General features: G+C 37.8%; 1 protein-coding gene across 3 annotated transcripts in view; it reads left to right on the top strand.

Moving 5' to 3' along the window:
• LOC120535177 (collagen alpha-1(XXVII) chain B-like) overlaps nt 1-24737 on the top strand; it is a 391818-nt gene that overhangs the window by 83231 nt on the left and 283850 nt on the right. For all 3 annotated transcript variants that reach the window (XM_039762832.1, XM_039762833.1, XM_039762834.1), the window contains exons 4-5: nt 4943-4996; nt 23264-23317. In XM_039762832.1, coding sequence (XP_039618766.1) covers nt 4943-4996; nt 23264-23317 — 108 coding nt within the window. The remainder of the gene's footprint in view (nt 1-4942; nt 4997-23263; nt 23318-24737) is intronic.

Below are 24737 nucleotides of genomic sequence, written 5' to 3'. Positions count from 1 at the left end.
TAAGCCTACTTATTCTTTTTCATCTATACTAATAAAAGGCAAAGCCCTCACTGACTGACTGACTCACTGACTCACTGACTCACTGACACATCACTAATTCTCCAACTTCCCGTGTAGGTAGAAGGCTGAAATTTGGCAGGCTCATTCCTTACAGCTTACTTACAAAAGTTAGGCAGGTTTCATTTTGAAATTCTACGCGTAACGGTCATAACTGGAACCTACTTGCATACATATATACGGCCATAGCCTGTAGCTCGGTCGCTGTGTGAGGCGGAGTTGCATCCCTCATCGTCACGCCTCCCACGTAATTGAGTGCCTGCCCATATAAGGCCATCCGTCAGCAGCTATCCAATAGACACGCTGCCGCTAAATATTCGCAGGTGAAGGACTGTGCTTATGCAAACGATGATGAGATGGTCAGGGATAGACTAGCGTTTGGCACAAACTCAGCGAAAGTGCAAGAGAAACTTTTAAGTGCCGGGTCTTAGCTAACATTGAATAAAGCTGTGGACATTGCAAGATCGCACGACATAGCACAAGCACAGCTGAGAATCTTCGATGCATGTACTCTGAGCGGCTCATGTGAACTGACTTTGCAAGACTGGGAAAGGTAAACCTGTGCATGCAGAGTGTGATGTCTCAGATAAAGAGGAAGCCGAGCTGCTTATTGATGCAGTAGGAAACAAACAACACTCTGACGCTGAACAAGCCTTTGTACACATATCAGTAGGAAAGCAAGGTGTAAAGCTTAAGTTTAAATTACGTTCATAGGCATGCTGCCGCTAATTATTCTCAGGCAAATCCACAACATAATACCAGGAATGCCTGTTAAACATCTTAGATTCACGATCATTTGGGTAGTGAACACTTCGATGAATGAAACCTGTTCAAAGAATGCATAACACATTTGAGAAGGCAGCAAAAGAATATGAAGCGAGTGACGCATACAAGCATATTCATAAGTGCAGCTACTGCGGAAACAAAGCACGGTGTAAACTTTAAGTTTAAATTAAGTTCATAGACAGGCTGCCGCTGGCGTTTGTCATACAGCAAACCTCATAACAGTGACAAAACAATTACATTGAAAATCATGTTACGCTATTTTTAAAATGTTTCCTTTTCTTATTCATAACTTCTTTAACACACTACTTCTCTGCTGCGAAGCGCGGGTATTTTGCTAGTTTATCTATAATGTTAAAGGAGATGTACATTAATTTTAACACCAACACACAGCATTTATATATGACTAACGACTGGGAGCCTGATTGAATCGGGCTACAAATTCTATGTTTGTGAAATCCATACTTTCTCTGCAAAGAATTATTTGTTTTGTTAAGTCCTTGAAATGATTTTGTTATCATGGCACTGATTAAAATAGAGCTTTTGTTTAAACGGGGCTGCGAGACGTGAACTTAGCTCTTCGGCACACCACATTTGATTTTTTCCGGCAAACAAATTTTCAAAACAAACCATATTTTACGACTCTAATCAGAGTCAGAGTAATAATTATGTTGCCGTGGTCATTTTAGATCTGAGATCGGCTAAAATTTAAATAATGACCATTTTTAATCCCCAGCCGTCATTACTCAGTTTGCCAATAGATGTCAGAAGGATGGATTCCAAAACCGAACTGCCCAAAGATAGATTTCGATGTACCAAGCAAATGGCGATACTTTCTAAATTACTTACGGTTCCAGAGCTGTCGAAGGGTTTAAGTCAGTTGACGATGTTAGTCCTGGAAAGTACGTCCCACCAAACCAATGTTAGAAAAACCAACCAAACTTACTGTTATCTGCTCGAACCAACACCAACTTACTATACTCGGCCATCCAGCGGCGTCACTGAAGCATTCAAACATTCTTAGCCAATCACGCAATACCGCATCTGCGTTTGACACGTTATGTTCTAACTACAGAGGCAGAGTCCCATTGCATGGTTCAAACTTGTATTGAGTCGCGGTATTGATGCAAACACCATACATAAGGGGTATTGACGTGAACACCATACATACGGATAGTATCAAATTATATATAAGGATTTTAAGTTCACATCAAAATCACAAATCTATAATGTAACTGTGTCAATGAATTCAGGTATGTGTTTAAGAAACACTCTTCAACCAGTTTAATAAAAACCAGATCTGATTGCATGAATGCAAGTTTAACTCTTTTTCCATTCATTTGAGGGGGTGGATTAGGGGACAAACTCAATAGAGTCAGGCTGCAGACCTCGACAGCTCTGCTCTGTTGATGAACCAATCAACTTGCACACATCTGGAGTTCTGCATTCTGGTTCTTTTTGACAGGTTGGCCATTCATGTCATTTTATGTTATTGTGCCGATTCTTAGGATTTGAATTCTTCCAACAACTCCAGTGCTAGACCAGGGGTCATCATTCATTGTTGTACACAAAAACAGAACTATTTTCTTTCAATTCATGCATTACCTGTGGATGTTTTGAATGTGCATGCAGCATTATATACTTTTACTTTATTTTATTTTTTTTTTTAAAGAAAAGCTTGCATGGTAGTTTTATGACTGACTTCTCTGGACAAGCCAGAATGCCTGATTGGAGTCTGATTACCTTTCTCTGTTCAGTATTGGTGAAGGAGTTTTGCTTTTGTGTGAGTTGCTCATTCATGAAGGAGAATAACATTTTCAACATATCATCAGCCTTTTTCTGATTTTCAAATGCACCTGGAGTCAGCATTTCTGACAGGTCATTTTTGATGTTTCATCCTATAATTACGTTCCCGCCTGATGAATCTTTATGCCCTCAGAGTGGTAATCCTTCATGATAAGCTTGCACTTTGGTAGTTTAGTTTCAGGGCATTGGTTGCCCCTGTAATTAACCAGAATTTCTTCAGATCTTTCTAAAACTGACCAAGCCTGAGCCTATTCGAAAAATCAGGATTAGCAAGTTATTTGCATCTTTGGCCTCACTGATCACATACGTCTAAGCTTAATCTGCTCCAGAAACACAGGTTTGTGTAAATCCAGATTTCAGCTTGATTTCTGTGAATCCTGACTTATCTGAGCCAGATTTCATGCTAGTTCTCCTTTGTGGAACAGACCTCAGGTAGAACAGAGGATCCTGAGACTGCAGTTAAGGTTATTTTGGCATTCCTCAGAGTTATATCAGCAGTTGTAGATCAATGGATTGTGTATCTGCTTTGTTAAAGAAGACATTTCAGGTTCCAAACAAATTATTACATGCTCACCCAAGACAAAAGTAATCATTAATAATATCCACTGTATTCTTTTGAAAGCTAATGATGTAATTTATTGCAGCATTGTAACCAATGCCAACAATCACAGTACAATCAAAATATTAATACTTTTAGTTTTATAAAAGAGCTGCGTATTTTTGTGCTTTTTTTTTTTGTCCTTATAGAACAGCAGTAGCAACTCATCAGCCTTTTAAAATATTTACCACTTAGTTTAATTGAGAGCTAAGAAACTTTAACTTAGGCATATGCTGACAATGTCCTTAAAAATCTCCTCTAGTCTTTAATGATTTTACATGTCCTTTGTTCTACAAATTCTTTTATAACAATTTAGTATTAGATTCCTGAAATTTAAAATAAAAAAACTCAGTATAAGAGATCAGTTGCACTATTAAGTTGTTTAATTATAAAGAGTAGTTTAAGAAGTATAATAAATTAGAATTTACTTTAACTTAATTTGTTTTAAATCATATTTTTTTGTAAAAATTGATCTGTTTGTATGTAATGATTACAATCCTTCTATATAAAAGCGGTCGGGATTGTCCTTCCGTCCCGTGAGTGCTACGCAGGCGCGGAGTTTCACACACGCCCCGTCCATTTTGCAATGCATGATGGGATTTGTAGTTTCGTTTTTCCAGGTAAAAGATGATTTTCTACTCCAGACTGTGCGATATCTTCTTCTTCTTTCTTACTATATAAAGCGGTCGGGATTGTCCTTCCGTCCGTGAGTGGAAAGCGAAGCGGTATTCCGCTTATCACAGACTTACTACTTGCAGCTTGCATGAAGCGACATGATGTGAGCAGAGTTCTGGTGCTTCCATCGTTCCCTTGCTTTTGTGCGCGATGCGCTGGAAAAATAGACACAATTATGTCACTGTAAATAATTTATGTTGATGGAGTACAAATGCCTCACCGCGTAGTAAATATCAGGAGGGTTCAAAAGGGCGACCTCAATATAGAAAAAAAGTTTAAATTTCATCACAAAAATAACAGAAAGTACAAATTTTAAAGTAATACCGCTCAAATGCAATATAACCAAATTAATGAGTTTGTATAAAATATCAAATTGATCTACATATTGAATTGTCTTAAGAAGTGGTCAACTTAAAAGTCGGTCGCCTTAAAAGGCGGGTCAGCCTAGTAAAATCAATAAAATTAAAAGAAAAAATAATTTACTTTTGTATAATTCAATTGCAATGCACTTATTCAGTGATAGTAGAGTATAGTAATAATTCCCACAGTGTTCTGTACTAAATCTGATATATCACAGATAATTATTGAAACTTTTTCTGAATTTGACTCATTGTCTTGTAACACACTTTCTTATTTGTAACTTAATATCATGTTTCCTATTCTGAGACTACTGTTAAATTATAACAGATAGTTAAATTGAATGTCATTTGTTGTATGTGCAGCATATTCAAGACAGAATTAACTGCTACAGCACATAGGTTTCTGATTATTTAACTACTATAAAAGTACAATTCATGCTGTTTGTGATATTTAGATTGCATACAGTATGTTCACAATTAGAGTATGATTTCCAAAGTGGACGTGCCCAGCCTTGGTTTGATATTTGTACAGCCTCTCAACAAGGGTAAACCAAAAAGGATAGAACAATGAAGTTCCAGGAAATTTTAAACAGAATTAGCATTTGCTATGCATTTTGTTTATTTCAAAATCCACTGCTTAACCATTGTAAATTTCTTATTTTAGGGACCCCCAGGGGCAATAGGAAAACCAGGACTGCCTGGGAAAAGGGGGCCAAGGGTAAGTGCCTTTCTTTCTTACGTTATATAGAGATTTTTCCAGTCAAGTGGTCATGGCCTATGTAGAACCTTTAGATTTTATATAATGGAAAGATGCTGCTTTTATTCTACTCTATATGAACTAGCGCAGTACATTAGAACATTAGAAAAAATAAGATGAAGGTATGCCATTTAGCCCAACAAGCTTGTCCATCCTGTTTGCCTAAATTGTCCAGAATAACATCAAATCAAGTCCTGCTCTCCACCAAATTGCTTGATAATTTATTCCTTGTGTCTATATGGCTCTTTTTGCGAAGGAAACTTTCAAACATTTGTGCAAAATCTGTCCTTAACAAGTTTCCAACCATTTTATTTTAAGGTATAATATATGATTAAATGTTTTGATCCCATTCATTATTTTGAATGCTTGGATTTTCTTTGTTATCAACATTTTATTGAGTGAATAGCTAATACAAGTTACAGCCATGGAAATGTAAAAATAATATAAAACACCCATCCCATGGAAATCACCCCACCCTATCCCCTGTCACCCCACAGCCTCAGATAGCACAAGTTAATCATGGAGGAGTGCAGGCACACCTGAACACAGGAAAATCAAAGTGGTCATTAAATAAAACTCCCATCCAGGGGGTCCAATAAAGTATATGTGATTGCCAATTACAAATATCTGAGTTGGTCACATCGTTAATTCTAGCAGCTGATAGCTCAAGAACCCTAACACTTTAAAAAGAGAATTTTCAGAAGTATTTATATCTTGCCTGAAGAAGGGGCCTGAGTTGCCTCGAAAGCTAGCATATTGTAATCTTTTTAGTTAGCCAATAAAAGGTGTAATTTTGCTTTGCTTTTCTCTACAGAAGTATACAGACAGAGATTCAGGAGATTTCTTAAAACTAAGACTAACTCTGCAGCTATAGTGTCCAAAGAGAGCAATCTTTGCTGGAAAGAGGAAAGAGCAGAAAGATCCAAAAGAAGGAAAGCTCGAGAAATAAATAGGATATTATAGGAGAGGACAGAAAAAGGAAACTGCAGCACAGCTTGCCAGAAGGCCAAAACTTAAAGGCATTCCCAGTACATATGTAAAAAACAAGTACCTGGGGGTTTAGAAGAGCAAAGAGAGCAACTGGGGATCTTTACCAACACCCAGAGCAAACCATTTATGGGGTGTGATATATACTCTATGCACAAATTTGAAATTTGTGTGCTGATGATTGGGATTTCTAGAGGCAGAAGTGATGTTCTTAAAAAATCAGGATCCAATCAAGAAATGTAGATAGTGAAAGATCACATCTTCCAGACTGACTCAATGGGCAAGAACTTGAAGGCAGCCTTACGTAAAAAGGCTTTAGTAGCAGATACAGACAGTGGACAGATAATGAGAAAAAGTTAAAAGATGATGAGAGGAGTGCTGAGAAGACAGAGGAATACCAAAAGATGTGATAACTGATCGGAATTGGAGATAAAAGAAAAGCAAAGATGGTGGAATAGAAAGTGTGGAGCACAGCAACTGAAATATTCTGAATATCCTACATGTTTAACAATTTTGTGCCAAACTGTGAGCGCATAATACAATACAATACAATACAGTTTATTTTTGTATAGCCCAAAATCACACAGGAAGTGCCGCAATGGGCTTTAACAGGCCCTGCCTTTTGACAGCCCCCCAGCCTTGACTCTCTGAGAAGACAAGGAAAAACTCCCAAAAAACCTTGTAGGAAAATGGAAGAAACCTCGGGAAAGGCAGTTCAAAGAGAGACCCCTTTCCAGGTAGGTTGGGCGTGCAGTGGGTGTCAAAAGTAGGGGGTCAATACAATACAATATACAGAACAGAACAATTCCTTAAGACAGCATGATAATAAAAATTTTAGAAGTACGGTTTAACAGTAGATGATATGACATAATTAGGTTTAGATATTTTTAGAGTCCTGGAGACCTCATCCATCTAGCTGCCTCCCCATTTGGCCATTCCACGGCTGAAACGTTGCTCCGATGAAAGGACCCTCTTTCCCATGATTCCTGTGATCCTCCATCAGGGATGACTTTACCATAGGCAGGCAAACAACTTGGCAGGTGGGCCGTGGCACCAATGGCCACATTTAGGTACCGAGAAAAGAAACAGAATAGGTGAGGGTTAGTATTCAAATATAACTATCATGTTACTTATGTTATTGTGCTAATGACTAACAACAGAGATGCAGTATGTACAGTTAATCAGCAGCTCTAGTCAGGATATGCTAAACTGAAGTAGTGAGTCTTCAGCCGGGATTTAAAGGCTGAGACTGAAGGGGCATCTCTTATGGAAGCAGGAAGACCATTCCACAGTTTAGGGGCCCTGTAACTAAAAGCTCGACCTCCCACTGTTATTTTATTAATCCTTGGAATCCTAAGCAGACCGGCATCTTGAGATCTTAATGTGCGCTCAGGTTTGTAAGTCATGATAAGTTCAGACAAGTAAGCCGGACCTTGGCCATTTAATGCTTTATATGTTAAAAGGAGGATTTTGAAATCTGCCCTAAACTTAACTGGGAGCCAGTGTAATGATTTAAGAACTGGGGTTATGTGTTCATATTTTCTTGTTCTTGTAATAATTCTTGCAGCGGCATTTTGGATTAACTGGAGGCTGTATAGAGAACAGTTTGAACAGCCAGTGAACACCGCATTGCAGTAGTCAATCCTACTAGAGATAAATGCATGAATTAATTTCTCACAATCCTGTTTATTTAGAAAGCGCCTTAATTTCCTAACATATTTAAGATGGAAAAAACATGTTTTGGACGACTTTGTAATATGCGCTTTAAATGACATGCTAGAGTCAAAGATAACACCTAGATTGCAGGCTGATTCAGTAAAATTAATTGGGATTCCAACTGAGTTAAATGACGACAAAATATTGCTGTGATCAGCGTCATTCCCTCCAACAATTAACATCTCTGTTTTATCTGTATTTAAAGACAAGTAGTTCTCATTCATCCATTCCTTTAATTCACTAACACAACTAATTAAAGACAACATCGGAGAAACTTCATTTGATTTAAATGAAAGGTATAACTGGGTGTCATCTGCATACGAGTGAAAATTAACATTATGTTTCCTAATTAGAGATCCCAGTGGAAACATGTAAAGTGAAAACAGTAAAGGTCCCAGTACTGAGCCCTGCGGGACACCATATTGAACTTCTGTGTATAATGATGGAGTACTGTCTGCACATTTCTGTACATACTGGAATCGATTTGATAAATAAGAACTGAACCAAGCGAGCACGGGGCCTGTAAGCCCAACATCGTTTTCTAGCCTGTGCAGTAAAATCGAATGGTCAATGGTGTCAAATGCTGCACTTAAGTCCAACAACATAATAAGAGATTAATGGACCCGATTTAAGGGATTACAGTTTAATTAATTTTGAAAATCAGGACACACAAGCCGCCCACAAAAAGATCTTGAGATAAATGTCCATTGATGTAATTTTAAATCAGATAAAGCCACCCACCAACAGATCTATCACATGTCAAGTCGGAGTATTTGTTGGAGGGTTTTTTCCATTCTACAGGAATCAGGAAAGGATCCAACTACTTGCCAATATATTATGGGGAGAGGGATGGGGGTCATAGCACTAATGAAACGTGAACGGATCGGCAATATTAATTGTTAATAACAAACAGAAGGATAGGAGCATGTCAAACCAGGAGAATAGAGAGTCTTTATCACTCTTAAATAATAATGAAGGTTCAACGTTGTCCCAAAATCAGCATAGTGGCTCTTCTTTGGACTTTCTCTACTGCTGCTATGTCTTTTTTTAATATGGAGGCCAAAACTGAACACAGTACTGCAGATGTGGCCTCACTAGTGTGTTATATAACTTAAGTATAACCTCCCTTGACTTCTGCTTCACACATCGTGATGTACAACCTTGATGTAGATAGTGACAAGTCCACTATGTCTCCTAGGTCCTTCTCATAAGGTGTACTTTCTATTTACAGACCACCAATTTTGTATTCTAAACTAACATTTTTATTTCCTATGCGTAATGCCTTACATTTACTTAGAATAATTTTAATTTGTCACAAACTTCCCAAGCCTGTATGCTATTTACGAGCTCTGTAACAATTTAGCTGATTATATAGTATCCACTCTTCCATCTGGTTTGATATCATCTGCAAACTTAACTAGCTTATTGGTTAAATTCTATTCCAGATCGTTTATGTCTAATAAAAATAGCAGCGGCCTTGGTACTGATCCCTGAGGGACATTACTTTTAACATCACCAAATTCTAAATAATGTTTGGTTCACCATTACGCTTTAGATAGATAGATAGATAGATAGATAGATAGATAGATAGATAGATAGATAGATAGATAGATAGATAGATAGATAGATAGATAGATAGATAGATACTTTATTAATCCCAAGGGGAAATTCACATAATCCAGCAGCAGTATACTGATACAAAAAACAATATTAAATTAAATAGTAATAAAAATGCATGTAAAAACAGACTAACTTTGAATAATGTTAGCATTTACCCAGGGTGGAATTGAAGAGTCACATAGTGTGGGGGAGGAACGATCTCCTCAGTCTGTCAGTGGAGCAGGACAGTGACAAAAGTGTGTCACTAAAGCTACTCCTCTGCCTGGAGATGATCCTGTTAAGTGGATGCAGTGGATTCTTCATGATTGACAGGAGTTTGCTTAGTGCCCGTCACTCTGCCACAGATTTTAAACTGTCCAACTTTACTCCTACAATACAGCCTGCCTTCTTAACAAGTTTGTCCAGGCGTGAGGTGTCTTTCATCTTTATGCTGCCTTCCCAGCACACCACCGTGTAGAAGAGGACGCTCGCCACAACCGTCTGATAGAACATTTGCAGCATCTTACTGCAGATGTTGAAAGATGCCAGCCTTCTAAGGAAGTATAGTCAGCTCTGGCCTTTCTTACATAAAGCATCAGTATTGGCAGTCCAGTCCAATTTATCATCCAGCTGCACTCCCAGATATTTAAATGTCTGCACCCTCTGCACACAGTCACCTCTGATGATCACAGGGTCCATGAGGGGCCTGGGCCTCCTAAAATCCACCACCAGCTCCTTGGTTTTGCTGGTGTTAAGATGTAAGTGGTTTGAGTCGCACCATTTAACAAAGTCTTTGATTAGCTTCCTGTATTCCTCTTCCTGCCCACTCCTGATGCAGCCCACAATAGCAGTGTCATCAGCGAACTTTTGCACGTGGCAGGACTCCGAGTCGTATTGGAAGTCTGATGTATATAGATTGAACAGGACCGGAGAAAGTACAGTCCCCTGCAGCGCCCCTGTATTGCTGAACACAATGTCAGACCTGCAGTTCCCAAGACGCACATATTGAGGTCTGTCTATAAGATAGTCCACGATCCATACCACCAGGTGTGAGTCTACTCCCATCTCAGTCAGCTTGTCTCTAAGGAGCAGAGGTTACTTACTGTGTTTGAGCCAATTTGTACCCAAATACAGAACATGCCCTGATTTATCTCAATTTATCTCACTTGGGCCTTGTCACATCTGCTCAATGTTTGCCCTACTAATTACATAAAACTTTTTTTGTTTTAGAATGTGCACTAAACCAAAAAAATGTGAAATCTATAGTCGAATCACATTTAATTCTATCCAGATTATTGCCAAATACTTAATCTATACAGGCCTCCCCACTTGTTGGTGCTGTGTTAAAAACAGTCATTGATTACAATAACAACAGCCGCATAGCCCAGAATCACACAAGGAAAAAGGGCTGAGTTGGGCCCTGTTTTTGACAGCCTCCCAGTCTTGACCCTCTAAAAATTATCTCTAAAAACCTCTATTTTTGTTCTCTGCTATTTATAAGGCTGAGCCAGTAAATTCTAGGTAATTAAAGTTGCCCATGACTATAATATCCCTCTCAAAATTTTCATTATTCATTTTATTATAAATGTGTAATGTTATTAATATGTGGACCTTATGCCTAAACATCCTACAGATTTTAATAATAATGATGCAGTACCTTATGAAATTGGAAAAACATAAAAATGGCACATTAAACCACTATTAACTGATGATTGTGAGACATGTGATGTATTCCCTGCCAGTGTCTGTGCTGCTTGAGACAGAAATGTTGGGGAATGTGTTTAGGAGGCCAGGAATTACAAGTAACGGATTCTAGTGCTCAGCTAAGCAGTCAGCTGCTTATTTATCTGCTTGCTCATGCCACCAGTTAGATTCAATGACAGGTATCAAAAGCGCAAAATGATTGAAAACAGTCACAGAGTTTTAGTGATTACTACTACTTACTGTATTCATTCACATCAAAATGAGTTGACTTTATACACTCACCTAAAGGATTATTAGGAACACCTGTTCAATTTCTCATTAATGCAATTATCTAATCAACCAATCACATGGCAGTTGCTTCAATGCATTTAGGGGTGTGGTCCTGGTCAAGACAATCTCCTGAACTCCAAACTGAATGTCAGAATGGGAAAGAAAGGTGATTTAAGCAATTTTGAGCGTGGCATGGTTGTTGGTGCCAGACGGGCCGGTCTGAGTATTTCACAATCTGCTCAGTTACTGGGATTTTCACGCACAACCATTTCTAGGGTTTACAAAGAATGGTGTGAAAAGGGAAAAACATCCAATATGCGGCAGTCCTGTTGGCGAAAATGCCTTGTTGATGCTAGAGGTCAGAGGAGAATGGGCCGACTGATTCTAGCTGATAGAAGAGCAACTTTGACTGAAATAACCACTCGTTACAACCGAGGTATGCAGCAAAGCATTTGTGAAGCCACAACACGCACAACCTTGAGGCGGATGGGCTACAACAGCAGAAGACCCCACCGGGTACCACTCATCTCCACTACAAATAGGAAAAAGAGGTTACAATTTGCACAAGCTCACCAAAATTGGACAGTTGAAGACTGGAAAAATGTTGCCTGGTCTGATGAGTCTCGATTTCTGTTGAGACATTCAAATGGTAGAGTCAGAATTTGGCGTAAACAGAATGAGAACATGGATCCATCATGCCTTGTTACCACTGTGCAGGCTGGTGGTGGTGGTGGTGTAATGGTGTGGGGGATGTTTTCTTGGCACACTTTAGGCCCCTTAGTGCCAATTGGGCATCGTTTAAATGCCACGGGCTACCTGAGCATTGTTTCTGACCATGTCCATCCCTTCATGACCACCATGTACCCATCCTCTGATGGCTACTTCCAGCAGGATAATGCACCATGTCACAAAGCTCGAATCATTTCAAACTGGTTTCTTGAACATGACAATGAGTTCACTGTACTAAAATGGCGCCCACAGTCACCAGATCTCAACCCAATAGAGCATCTTTGGGATGTGGTGGAACGGGAGCTTCGTGCCCTGGATGTGCATCCCACAAATCTCCATCAACTGCAAGATGCTATCCTATCAATATGGGCCAACATTTCTAAAGAATACTTTCAGCACCTTGTTGAATCAATGCCACGTAGAATTAAGGCAGTTCTGAAGGCGAAAGGGGGTCAAACACCGTATTAGTATGGTGTTCCTAATAATCCTTTAGGTGAGTGTATGTATCTGTGGAATTGACATAAATCCGGACTGCTGTAAGCCGAGTCATTCATGTATAGTGTATTCTTAGAAGTTTCAAAAAGTATGATTAGTTTTTAAAGATGTGACTAATAGTAGTATTTTTGTCACCTTGCATCTTCATATGTCACCTGCAATTCTCAGTGAGTGTATTTTTAAAATGTTTGCAGCATTTTGTTGATTAGCACACAGGGTAAAGCAGAATATGGCAAAGAAGTGCATGACCGCATAGCTATCAATGCAGGTGTGGGTTCAATGCTACCTGGTCCCTCCAAAGTCCCAAAGTATGGGAATTCAATGCTTAGTAATACAACTGAAAATTAGTTACAGCAGTACATTATGTAAACTGTGAACTTGTTAAGATGTCTTAATATTTCAACTCTCTGAGAAGGAAGGGAAAGGAAAAGCAATCAGTAATTAGAGATCCTCACTACCTTTCCAAATGCACAGTGGAGGGCATGCTGACTAGTTGCATCACAGTATAGTATGGCATATTCATGGTGGCAAGATAGAAGGTCCTGCAAAATGTGATTAAAATGGCACAGTTAATCATTGACAAGAGACACTTAAAAAACCTTTCTATCATTTACTGCTCCATAAACCCCATTAACAAATTGTTTCAATCTATTCTATGAGCATAGTTCAGTTTGATACTATATTACTGTCGCCAGTATTCTTTACTTATTGGCCATTAAACCGGTATCTCAAACATGATCATTTAATTAGTCTGTTGACTTGTATAGCCACAAAGCCTGAGCAGCATCACCCTCTATGGTATCACCCATCAGCAGCTTGTATAAGTAGGTGACATGTGCAAGGGAAATGCTGCAATACCAGGAGTTTTTGACATCCAAAAGTCTCCCAGGCTAGCATTGAGGTGAGGACAGGAAGGAAGTAAAAGGTGGAAGGAGGCTGTGGAGGATGCAGAGTCTCAGGTGAGGCACAGTGTTCTAGTTGGGAAGGTGACTCAAGAAAGAGTTGGTCTTGGTTGTACCTCGACACCATGGTATACAAAGGCCCAAGGAAAAGATGGGAGATTTGGGTGGAGGTGACTGCAGCAGTAAAGAATGAGTGAGCCAGCAGAATCATTGGAATGTAGTTTTTAATCCAAGCAGTCTATGACATTTTACCAAGCCCATCTAACCTATTCTGCTGAGGAAAATCAAACCTCCAGCATGCCTTCTGTGCCTGAAGATTAAAACATTTGAACATATTCTCAGATGCTGTTCAATAGCCCTGGGCAAAGAACGCTACTGCTTGTGACACAACCAAGTTCTGAAGGTCATAAAAGAAACCATTTTTAGTGTAATTAGCCACTACAAGTGCCTCCGCCCATTGAAGAGCACAATCTCTGTCATGCAAGTTGGAGAGAAATCACCTCCCGTTGCAAAGTGCTGGCTGTGGCCTGGTCTTAACCACACAAGACTGTGAACAGAAGCAGCTACAGAAAACAGCTTAAGTTCCCAGAGTTTGTGGTAATAACATTGTTTAGGCGTTGATATTGTGCTACTCCCTGCAAGCACAAAGTGGGTTATCCTTTTGGAACTACCCATCCCATGGGAACATCAAACTGAGGAGGCCCACAAAAGAAACAAGGACAAATATGCTAAACTTGTAAAGCAGTGTTGTAGCAAAGGGTGGCAAGTGAGGTACAAGTCCAGCCCATTAAATACGGTTGCAGATAGTTTGCTGGCCAGTCCCTTGAGCATTACAGGGGCCGGCAGGAGAAGAGGCATTAAGTAAGTGACAGGGTGAGCTGAACTTGCCTCCAGTTGGTTGTGGATCAGGAGAATGCCCCTAAATTAAGCCAAAACTTGTACGAGCGTAATCTCTGTCTATAGCACTGTGATATGTGGAGAATGTGCTCAGTCATCTAGGTGATGCCTTCATTCTTGTTTTTTAAAACCTCAAAACTTGATTGAATCAATTAGACATTATATTAAACAAGATAAAGACAATTACAGCCTCAAAGAATATTATAGTAACACTCAACAAACCACATTTAGAAGGAGCTGACTTGCAAGTAAAGAAATGGATGAATAAATAATAGTAATAATAATGAAAATAATCATCATCATTATAATAATCATAATGAATCATTGTTTCAGCATGGCAAAACTACGGAAGCGTATTAGGGCTATGGAGAAAAAAAAATACGGACACAGTGAAGAAAAAAAAAAGTAAATGTGACATTTCCACTTTATTCTCGCCATTCACATCAAGATTAAAGTCGACATTTCCACTTTATTCTCATAGTTTATTTTGTCAGTAGAATGTCGCAAACTAGACTTCATCTTAAAATGAATATTTAATTTACTAGATTTTCTCAAACCCCGTTATAAATTATGTAGCTTTGTGTTAAGTGTTCCCCGACCCATGTTAATAAGTACGCGCTTCTTAAACTGATTTCCTCTGCACTAAAAGGAGGCGAAGGCAGTAATAGCCGCACAGAATACATTCACTTCGTGATATTCCTGCTCTCTGAACATTTAGAATGCTAAGATAAATACTTGATATCATTTTCATGATGAAATGTATTAAAGCATGTGGGGGCACGGTGGCGTGGTGGTTGCACTGCTGCCTTGCAGCAAGGGGGTCCCGGGTGTTCCCTGCCTTGAGTTTGCATGTTTTTCTGGTGGGTTTATTTGGCGAGCTTCAGTTTCCTTTCAAAGTCATGTAGGATGTGAGGTTTTGTTATGTATTATTGACCCTGCTACTGTATGTGTTGCTCGTATTAACCCTGCGATGTGGTAGCGCCCCATTCAGGATTTGCTCCTGCCTCGCACATGATGCTGGCTGGGATACACGCATCCCTGGATGGATGGCATAATTAAACATGTATAGCGAAGATTTTTTTTTACATTTCTGAACACTCCGTGGGCTAAGTTTATAACTAGTTTTAATTTCACAAAGGAGTTTATCGTGTAGTGATTGGTTATGTGGAGAAAGAAAAAGAAAGGATAGGAACTGGGGGTTTGGTACATCAGATAGAGACAGCACGCATGCAATAAAGAAAGGCCGCTCAAAAGAACATCCATTGAATTTGTGTGTTCGTGTTTCCGACCACCACATCACGAACACATCACGAACACATCACGAACCCAACATTTACACAATATTTCAGTTAAACCTGTGCGATACCAATTCATATATCCAGTTTTTTGGAGTCTCATCACACTTGCCACGACGTTCTCTACACTGAACGTAGACCGGGGACTCCTTAATGCAAGGGAACAGCACTACAGCCATGCCACCATGCCCCCGCCACCCATGTTTAATACCTGCTTTAATGCATTTCATCATGAAAAAGATATCACATATTTATCTTAGTATTATGAATGTTCATAGAGCAGGAATATCATGAAGTCAATGGGCGGCGATCACTGTCGGCGCCTCCTCAGTGCAAGAGGAAGTCAGATTAAGAAGCGCGAAGAGATTAACAACTGGGTCAGGGAACACTTAACACAAAGCATTTAATGTGCTACATTAATTTATGATGGGGTTTGAGAAAATCTAGTAGATTAAACATTCATTTTAAGATGAAATTTAGTTTGCGACATTCTACTGACAAAATAAACTAAGAGAATAAAGTGGAAATGTCGAGTTTAATCTCGATGTGAATGGCGAGAATAAAGTGGAAATATCGAGAATAAATTCAACATGTCGACTTTAATCTCGACATAAATATCGAGAATAAAGTCAACATGTCGACTTTATTCTCGACATTTCATTTTTTTTTTCTTCACTGTGCCCATATTTGTTTTTCCTCCGTGGCCCTAATACACTTCTGTACAAAACAGTCCTTAAAATCAACAGTGAAAATCTACATGAAAAAAGATTTATGGTTTTGTAATTGATTTAGCATTCCCCAGACTTGAATATTGTTAAAAAAGAGCAAGAAAATATTTTATGTGTGTAAATGGAAGAATGGGGAACATCCTAAATTTGTAATTGGCTGAAAGAAATGTATTTTGCAAATGTGTACATTCTTCAGATAAACAGTTATTTTGTATTAATATACACATAAATATGTAATGCTTAAGCTTGAACCTGTAGAGGCTATGTCAAAATTCCTTTACTTTTACATTCAGTGATATAAAGCATAAAGTTTGATCATGCAGGGCTGCTCAAATTTTTGTTTTGTACTCATTGTCATTTCAAGTTCAAATAGTATAATCTCAATTTACATTACGACTTCTCCATCTCCTATAAACTAGTAATACTAGTAACACTAACAGCAGATTATGAAAGTGTAACAAGGAATAGAATGTCATACATTGCTAGTAACATTACTTGATATACAAGAAACACTCATGCATCTGACAGTACAAGATGCTGTTGAATAACTATATGATCATTGGAAAAAAAACGCGTAGCACTGAATTTACTGGTGCAAGTGCTAGTGGTCCCATAGCGCTTGGCTGTAAGCCCAGTTTAATTACATTTTGTTTTTTAATATAATGTAGTTGCTCAAATTTGTATCCAAAGTAATAATAGATCATCCTCCTTCCCTAATAGATTATTACTGATTTCCTTTGTGTATTCTTCTGTATGACAAATTTGGTAAATGGTTCCCTGTTATTTGTGTTTGCACTTGATTCCTTTAGCATGACACCATGGGAAGCTGTTTCTTACAGCTTGTTAGAAATATTACGTTTCAAGGCTGTTAGAAAGCAATGCCTTATTAACAATTATCTAAGTTGTGGGTTGGCAGCTTTGCCTTTGGCATGTGTTTTTGCTTGGTAGTTTTGCTGCCAACTTACTGTTTCATTTTTCAGATTGAAACCCATCCATTTGTTGGCTGCTTATTACATTAAGTTGTGCTGTTTAACCATCGGCTTCCCATCTCATATTGAAGTCTACACTGGGCTTCTATATTGTCAAAACAAACACGATTACATAATGAACCTACGGATATATTTTGTGATCAGGTACACAGTAAGTCTGAGTTACCACTTGTTACTGGATAATATAGTGTTTATGTACAAACCTTAGTCACACACATATGAATCTCTATCCCACTCTAGGAGATTATGAATATGTTTTTAATGCACTGCATGCATAGTGTAGTACACAATACCTTTTATTTGTAATGTAAATGTAAACTGCCAGTCTCACTTGAAGGAACTTGTTTACTGCAAACACTCTGCTTAATGCATATCTACATCTTGAGTGTAGGTGATTTTATTAGACTATTTTTATTAATGTTTGTAGAGTATATTAAAGGTCTTGCCCTACCAGTGCAACTGACTGTCTACTCTAGACACATCATCTAAAACACTGTAAAAAAATAACACATTATTTCTGTAAGAAAGCATTAACAGTATTCTCTGGTAAAAAAATGAAAGGAAAATCCTGGATTTGAAATTAACATAATTAAGAATCAGTCATTATAATAATGAGGTGAAACAATTACAGTTTACAATAACAGCAAAGAAATAATGCCTCAAGTTAGCTAGCCAACTTGTGAAATAACTTCTATCAAGTTTTAATAAAGCTCCAGTCAAAAGAATTACATTGTAGAACTGCCCAGTAGTACTTGTCAATTATCCATCCATCCATTTTCCAACCCACTGAATCCGAACACAGGGTCACGGGAGTCTGCTGGAGCCAATCCCGGCCAACACAGGGCACAAGGCAGTACTTGTCAATTATTCATTGTTAAATACATTTGTCCATCCATATTCGGAAACCATTTTGTTCAGTATATAAAGTCATGGGGAGCTGTAACCAAATCATACAGCAGTGGGCATAAAGCAGACAACTGTGCAGTCCATTCCAGGGCTCAGGCACATGCAGCACATCTGTATTCTCATTCTGTTTAAAGCAGGGGAGTCCACCTCCGGTCCTGGTGGACTGCAGTGGCTACAGGTTTTCATTTTAACCATCTTCTTAATTAGTGAGCCATTTTTGCTGCTGATTAACTTGTTTTGTCTTTGTTTTTTTCCTTAATGAGCAGCCAAAAAATAATGAGACAAAAAACAAGCCACCACATGACCAGCTTACCTGAAAATAAAGAAAGGTGAAGGTCTCGGTCATGTTGGTCTGCTCAGGTCACCAAAACATCTTCATGGTGGTCTTAAAAAACACAGAAAATTAACAGTCTGCTGTGGCAGATTGAGAGCAGCAACAAGTCCTGATATTCAAGAATGGCTTCTCATTAAGAAACTAGTTGGAATGAAATTGGTGGGAGTTTGGCGTTCCAATTCACATCTCATTTATGTTTGGCTGCCATTTAATGAAGAAACAAATCAATTTAGAGGATTGAATCCTTAAAAACAGGCTTAATAAAATGAAAGGAAAAGGAGTTCATTAGCAGTGAAAACTGCTTGCTGATTAGGAAAAGGGTCAGAATGAAAATCTGCAGCCACTGCGGCCCACCAGGACCAGAGTTGAGATTTTTGTAATTAAACCTTTTGAATACTGCCACTGCATGAAGCAAACATGCCTAGAAAAAAGCCTTGAGGAAAAAAATGTTTATGTTAGCATCTGTTGCTGTAGTAAGGCAAACATAATGATAGATTAATAGCAGTTAACCACATAATAAAGTTCTGTCAAGGCAGGCAACATCATTTATTCATGGACATTATGTGTGAAATAAGCATTCTGAGTGAATCTGTCACTACACTTTGCAGTGCAGATTAGCTAGCTATTTCCATCAGTCAGTATAAATTTCTGAGTAAGGTATAGTTAATAATCTTCATTTATGCAGGTATTGTTATTAAAGTTTACTCCTTTTCAAACAGAAAGCAGAATAAAAATACCCAATCAAACAGGGGTGCAACTTATAGTTAACCAAATATGGAATATCGAGAGTTCCTTTAAGTGTTTTCAGCTCCAGGGAAGAATGTTATAATAGACATGGCTATTATGATTGCAGATTAAATACTTTTTCAGATGAATATGCAGACACTCTGAGAAAGATCCATGACACCTATATACCGATCAGCCACAACATTAAAATAGCCTGCCTAATATTGGGAAGTCCTCCTGCTGCCACCAAAACAACTCTGACTTATCAAGGCATGGACTCCACAATACCTCAACGGTGTTCTGTGGTATCTGGCACCAAAATAAGTTGCAAGGTGTAGCCTCCATGGATTGGACTTGTTTTTATAGAACATCCGACAGATGCTTGATTGAGTTGAGAAATTTGGAGGCCAAGTCAACACTTGCTACTCTTTGTCATGTAGGGACGATTGTGGCAAACTTGAGGCAGATGGGGACAGTGGCTTCTTCTAAAGAGGTATTAAACAGGCTGGTGAACACTGCTGTCTGCTGTTCATGACTTCATGACTCAACCAGGAACCCCATCAGGGCCATGTGCCTTATTATGGTTAATGTGGCTTAGAGCCCGTCTCACCTCATGTGCATTCAGCGCAAGAGTGCATCATGGAGCCTCTTGCTGCATTAGTTTGGTGATAGGTTGGTTGCTGTCCTTGTTAAACCATGCAAAGAAGTGATTGAGGTCATCAGGAAGAAATAACTTTCCAATGTTGGTTGAGCAGGTGTTACCCTTATAGTCTGTGATGGACCTAATGCCCTCCCAAGTGTTTTGGGAGTCTGAGCTGTTAAAATGTTTTCCTCAGATTGGATCTAGCTGTTTTTTAGGCCTCTGGGTCTCCCATACGGAAAGCAATGTTATGTGCCTCGAATTGTTCTTGGACCTCCCTGTTCATCTAGGATTTCCTATTAGGAAAAGAATGGGTGCTGTTAGTAATAGTGGCATTGTCCATACAGAAGTTAATTTAGGACTAAACAGAGGAGGCATTACTGACTGCAAAGTGAATGATACTGCCTCTGTTGATGAGCCATATAACTCAGATAAATCAAATTAATTATATTGTACACTTGATATGTAAAACAAGATACAGCAGCAGACTGAACAGAAACAACTGTATGTGTGCCTTTAGCTACCTTTTATTATTCAGGAGCAGGAAGTAAAGTGGCTTCTCAATGCACAAAACAACAAGACAGCATCTGTCCTAGTCTTTTTTTTTCATTCAAATACTAAAGTCCAAAGCTGATCAGATTTTTTTCTGTTTTACGAGATGTTTTTCATCTTTCACTTAAACTGGCAGAAGTTTTAAACTGCTGTAACATGACCATTACGATACCTGTTAAAAGACATCCTCCTTGACTACAGACCTGTTGCCTACTGCAATGCACATTTAAATCATTTATAGTTGGTCTATAGATCAGTGGAGAATGCAGTGTCTGTGGACATCATGATAATCTTCAATATCTAAAATGACTAAACACGTATATCTGGATGATCTTTATAAACAACAACTGCGTCTTAAGCACAATTATTCCTATTACAATTCTTTAAAACAGATAGACATTACTGTTAATCCATTCTAAAGGTATTGGCTGTTGGGTGTTTTTCAGTAAAACTTTATGAAACAATCAAGTTAGTAGTAGATTTTTATTTTGTCATCATCCAAGACTTTTTTTGATTAGTTGTCATGTATTAAAGGTCTACCATTTGTACAGCCACATAACCCAGCATATTTCTGGCTTTTTCATAGATATGCAGACCTGATAAATTCTAGGAAATTATTCTTGGACATAAACTGTGAAGTTTCCTTAGATTCCTGACTCACCCTGATTCACATATGCCCTTGAACTGGGAATTTACTGATACATTCCTGAAATTAACAGCAAATACTGTATAAAAAGGGCTATTATGATTTTTTTCTTTCAACCATTGATGGTATAGTAATTTCTCTTTGTTTTAAATGTTCACACCTTTACAAGACTCAAACATGAATCAACTAGGCTAAAAGATTCCCTACTACTTCAAAAAAGTATTTTGTTCTACTTTTTAAATTTACACTTTGTACTCACTCAAATTAACTACGTTTTTACATTTTGAAAGTTGGACAAACTAATTAAAGGGTAATAATAACAATAATAACAATTCTTTTATTTCCAAAAAGAATATAACAAAACCTCTGTAACATCTCAGATTTCAGATGTGATTATTGCTTTCACTTTTACTTTCCACTTTTATGCCAACCTCAAATGAAGTATGAATGATAAATATCCAGAGTATAAATGTAGAGCAAGTAACTGTACTTCTTACACTTACAAAGCAGTTTACTGGGGTATAGCAAAGTAACTTTTGAAACTTTATGAAATGCTACATGTAGCTGAAGTATGTTGTAGAAAACTGTAGCTCTTTATTTACATGTCTTCCTAAAGTATAGCAGGCTATACTTTCTGAGAAGGTTGGCATCCTTCAACATCTGCAGTAAGATGCTGCAGATGTTCTACCAGACGGTTGTGGCGAGTGCCCTCTTCTACACGGTGGTGTGCTGGGGTGGCAGCATAAAGATGAAAGACGCCTCACGCCTGGACAAACTTGTTAAGTAGGTAGGCTCTATTGTAGGATTAAAGTTGGACAGTTTAAAATCTGTGGCAGAGAGACGGGCATTAAGCAAACTCCTGTCAATCATGAAGAATCCACTGCATCCACTGAACAGGATCATCTCCAGGTAGAAGAGTAGCTTCAGTGACAGACTTTTGTCACCGTCCTGCTCCACTGACAGACTGAGGAGATCGTTCCTCCCCCACACTATGCGACTCTTCAATTCCACCCGGGGGAGTAAATGCGAACATTAATTTTATTTTAATTTTTTTCATTTTTATTACTATTTAATTTAATATTGTTTCTTTGTATCAGTATACTGCTGCTGGATTATGTGAATTTCCCCTTGGGATTAATAAAGTATCTATCTATCTATCTATCTATCTATCTATCTATCTATCTATCTATCTATCTATCTATCTATCTATCTATCTATCTATCTATTCAATAAGTTATTGAAGTACATATAAGTAGTTAGGATGAGGTTGGAATATTTTTTCTTTAATTGATTTGTTGTTTCTCTTCAGTGAACCAATAAGTTAAACATCAGTAATTCCTTTACTATCTTAATATGGCAAGCAGAAGAATATCAGAATTCAAAGGATATTGTGAAGGTTAATCTCAAAACTCATAGCTCTAAGAGTGATCAGAAATGCAGTGCATTTAATGGACAGGGTATGTTTAATCATCTGAATCCATACGATGGACGAGTGGAGCCCCTTACAGCATTTTGAAGTAAAAAGAGTTGTTACATGTGATGAATCCTTTCAAAACACATGAACTGCCCGTATTAACTTTAAGTGCAATATACAGTATATGAGAAGATACTACAGTAGGTACATTAAGACCCTAAGTCACTACTGGCTGAGACTTAAATTTAGTCAAAAACACGATCCAAGTTTTAGTAATTTAGCTTATTTTGCTCTGTATAACTTTTTTTATAGCTTCATATGGGTCTACATTAACAGGGAACGGGTGGCAATCATCTGAATCATTCATTATACATTATACAAACTACAATTAAACTAATGCTTGTAGTACTAGTGTTTATTCTGATATGCAAAAAAAAAAGCCTGCATTGTGAAAACTTTTTACGCAGTTAAACACGCGTTACTTACCTTAGCATTTAAGCCCCATAATAAGCACTGTAATAGTGTGTAATCAAAAGACCCGTTCTACATTTCTATTATCAGAACAGACAGGAAGTATGCAATCTTTTTTTAGATCACTTGATTTAACTATATATTATTCCATGTGAAGATGAATGCAGGAAGTAAACTTTGTTTTTCACATTTAAACTAACTAAAGATTTATCTATGCTTTGTTTACAGGGACCACCAGGTCCACATGGCAATCCAGGACGTCCAGGTCCCCCTGGTCCCAAGGTATTTGCTTGTTTTTTAAGTGGATATTTGGTATTTCTGGTTATTAAATGAATGGCCATTTATGATTTAATCTTGTAGAAATCAAAACATATAAAGTCCATGTGAATTTCTCACTAATTTAAGACTATTTTGGGATGTCAAGCACCAGCGATTTTACTAGTAAATAAGAGTATAAAACAGAATTAAACAGAAATAAAACTTTTGAAATTATTTTAAGACTCCATAGCATTTAGGGAGTCAAACAAACTACAAAGAAAGCACTGTAACCTTGAGCTCTGGATTCTGGAACTCTAACGTAATCCTCAGTACATCACCTCTGTAACATTGTTCCTCTTCCAGAAAAATTCAGCACATGCTGTCCGTTGCAAGTGTTTGTTTGTGTCTTCTCATTGTTATTGTCACTGTCACTTTTGTCCATGCTACACTTTATAACCATAAGAGATATATTTCTCTTTATATTCTCTTTAAGAAATTCTCTATAAAATTTTAGAAAACTGATTATTGTTGGACATGAAGAAAAACTTTCGTATTTTGAGAATCTGATCATCTTTTACTATTTATCTGAACTTCTTCTTCTTCTATAGACATTCACTCATCCAGCATTTTAGCCTTATTGGCATGTCTGTCCTTCCATTATCATACCAGCTTAATACATAAGTATATTAGATAAATAGATCAATAATAAACATATATATGTAAGAGCTTAAAGGTGCTGACTTAAAAATTAAAGGATAAGTATTTTTCAAGTCAAAGTTGTTTCTTCAGAAACAAGATACAGATGCATTTGCCACTTGAGAAAGTTAAGCATTTTCTGTAAAAAAAATAATAATAATCTTGCCGGCACTGGCCTATTACTACTAACATACAAGGATCAAATAAAAAATAAAAACATAAAAACGTACCAAATATGTTCAGGACAGTTGTTGAGTACTGATCTGAATGCCACGATTACACACACATTGTGAAACAGCTGATACGTGTCATTTCTGAACAAAAAACACCAGCAGATTCAGCCATTTTCTAAATCAGCACTAAGTCTTCTGTGCAGCAGTCTTTCACCCTCCAGAGCATTGCTTTCTCTGAAAAAGACCAAATTATTGTAAACTTTTCTTTACATTCTGGTTCGTTTTGTTTTGATTTGCACTCATATTTATGTGAAAACTCACACAAGCGAATAGAAAACATTGCTATGAGACAAATAGTACCAGGAATATGCAATAAAATTATTATTTACAGATCACTTTTGTTCTCACAAACGTGCATCAGAAACACAGAAGGCATGTTTTCTTTTATGAAAGCTCAAAGAGGATGTTACCGATAAGTTTTTATGCTTTTATCTTCAGTTTGTTTCTTTTTGCCTCATTGTGCACATTGTGAAGCGCCAGTGCAGGCAGGTTTTTTTTTTAAGTTTAAAGAAAAT

This window comes from Polypterus senegalus, chromosome 9 (genome assembly GCF_016835505.1).
Source record: "Polypterus senegalus isolate Bchr_013 chromosome 9, ASM1683550v1, whole genome shotgun sequence".
Taxonomy (NCBI): Eukaryota; Metazoa; Chordata; class Cladistia; order Polypteriformes; family Polypteridae; genus Polypterus; species Polypterus senegalus.
The sequence above is the reverse complement of the archived record's forward strand: the minus strand, read 5'-3'. Positions and strand labels throughout refer to the sequence as shown.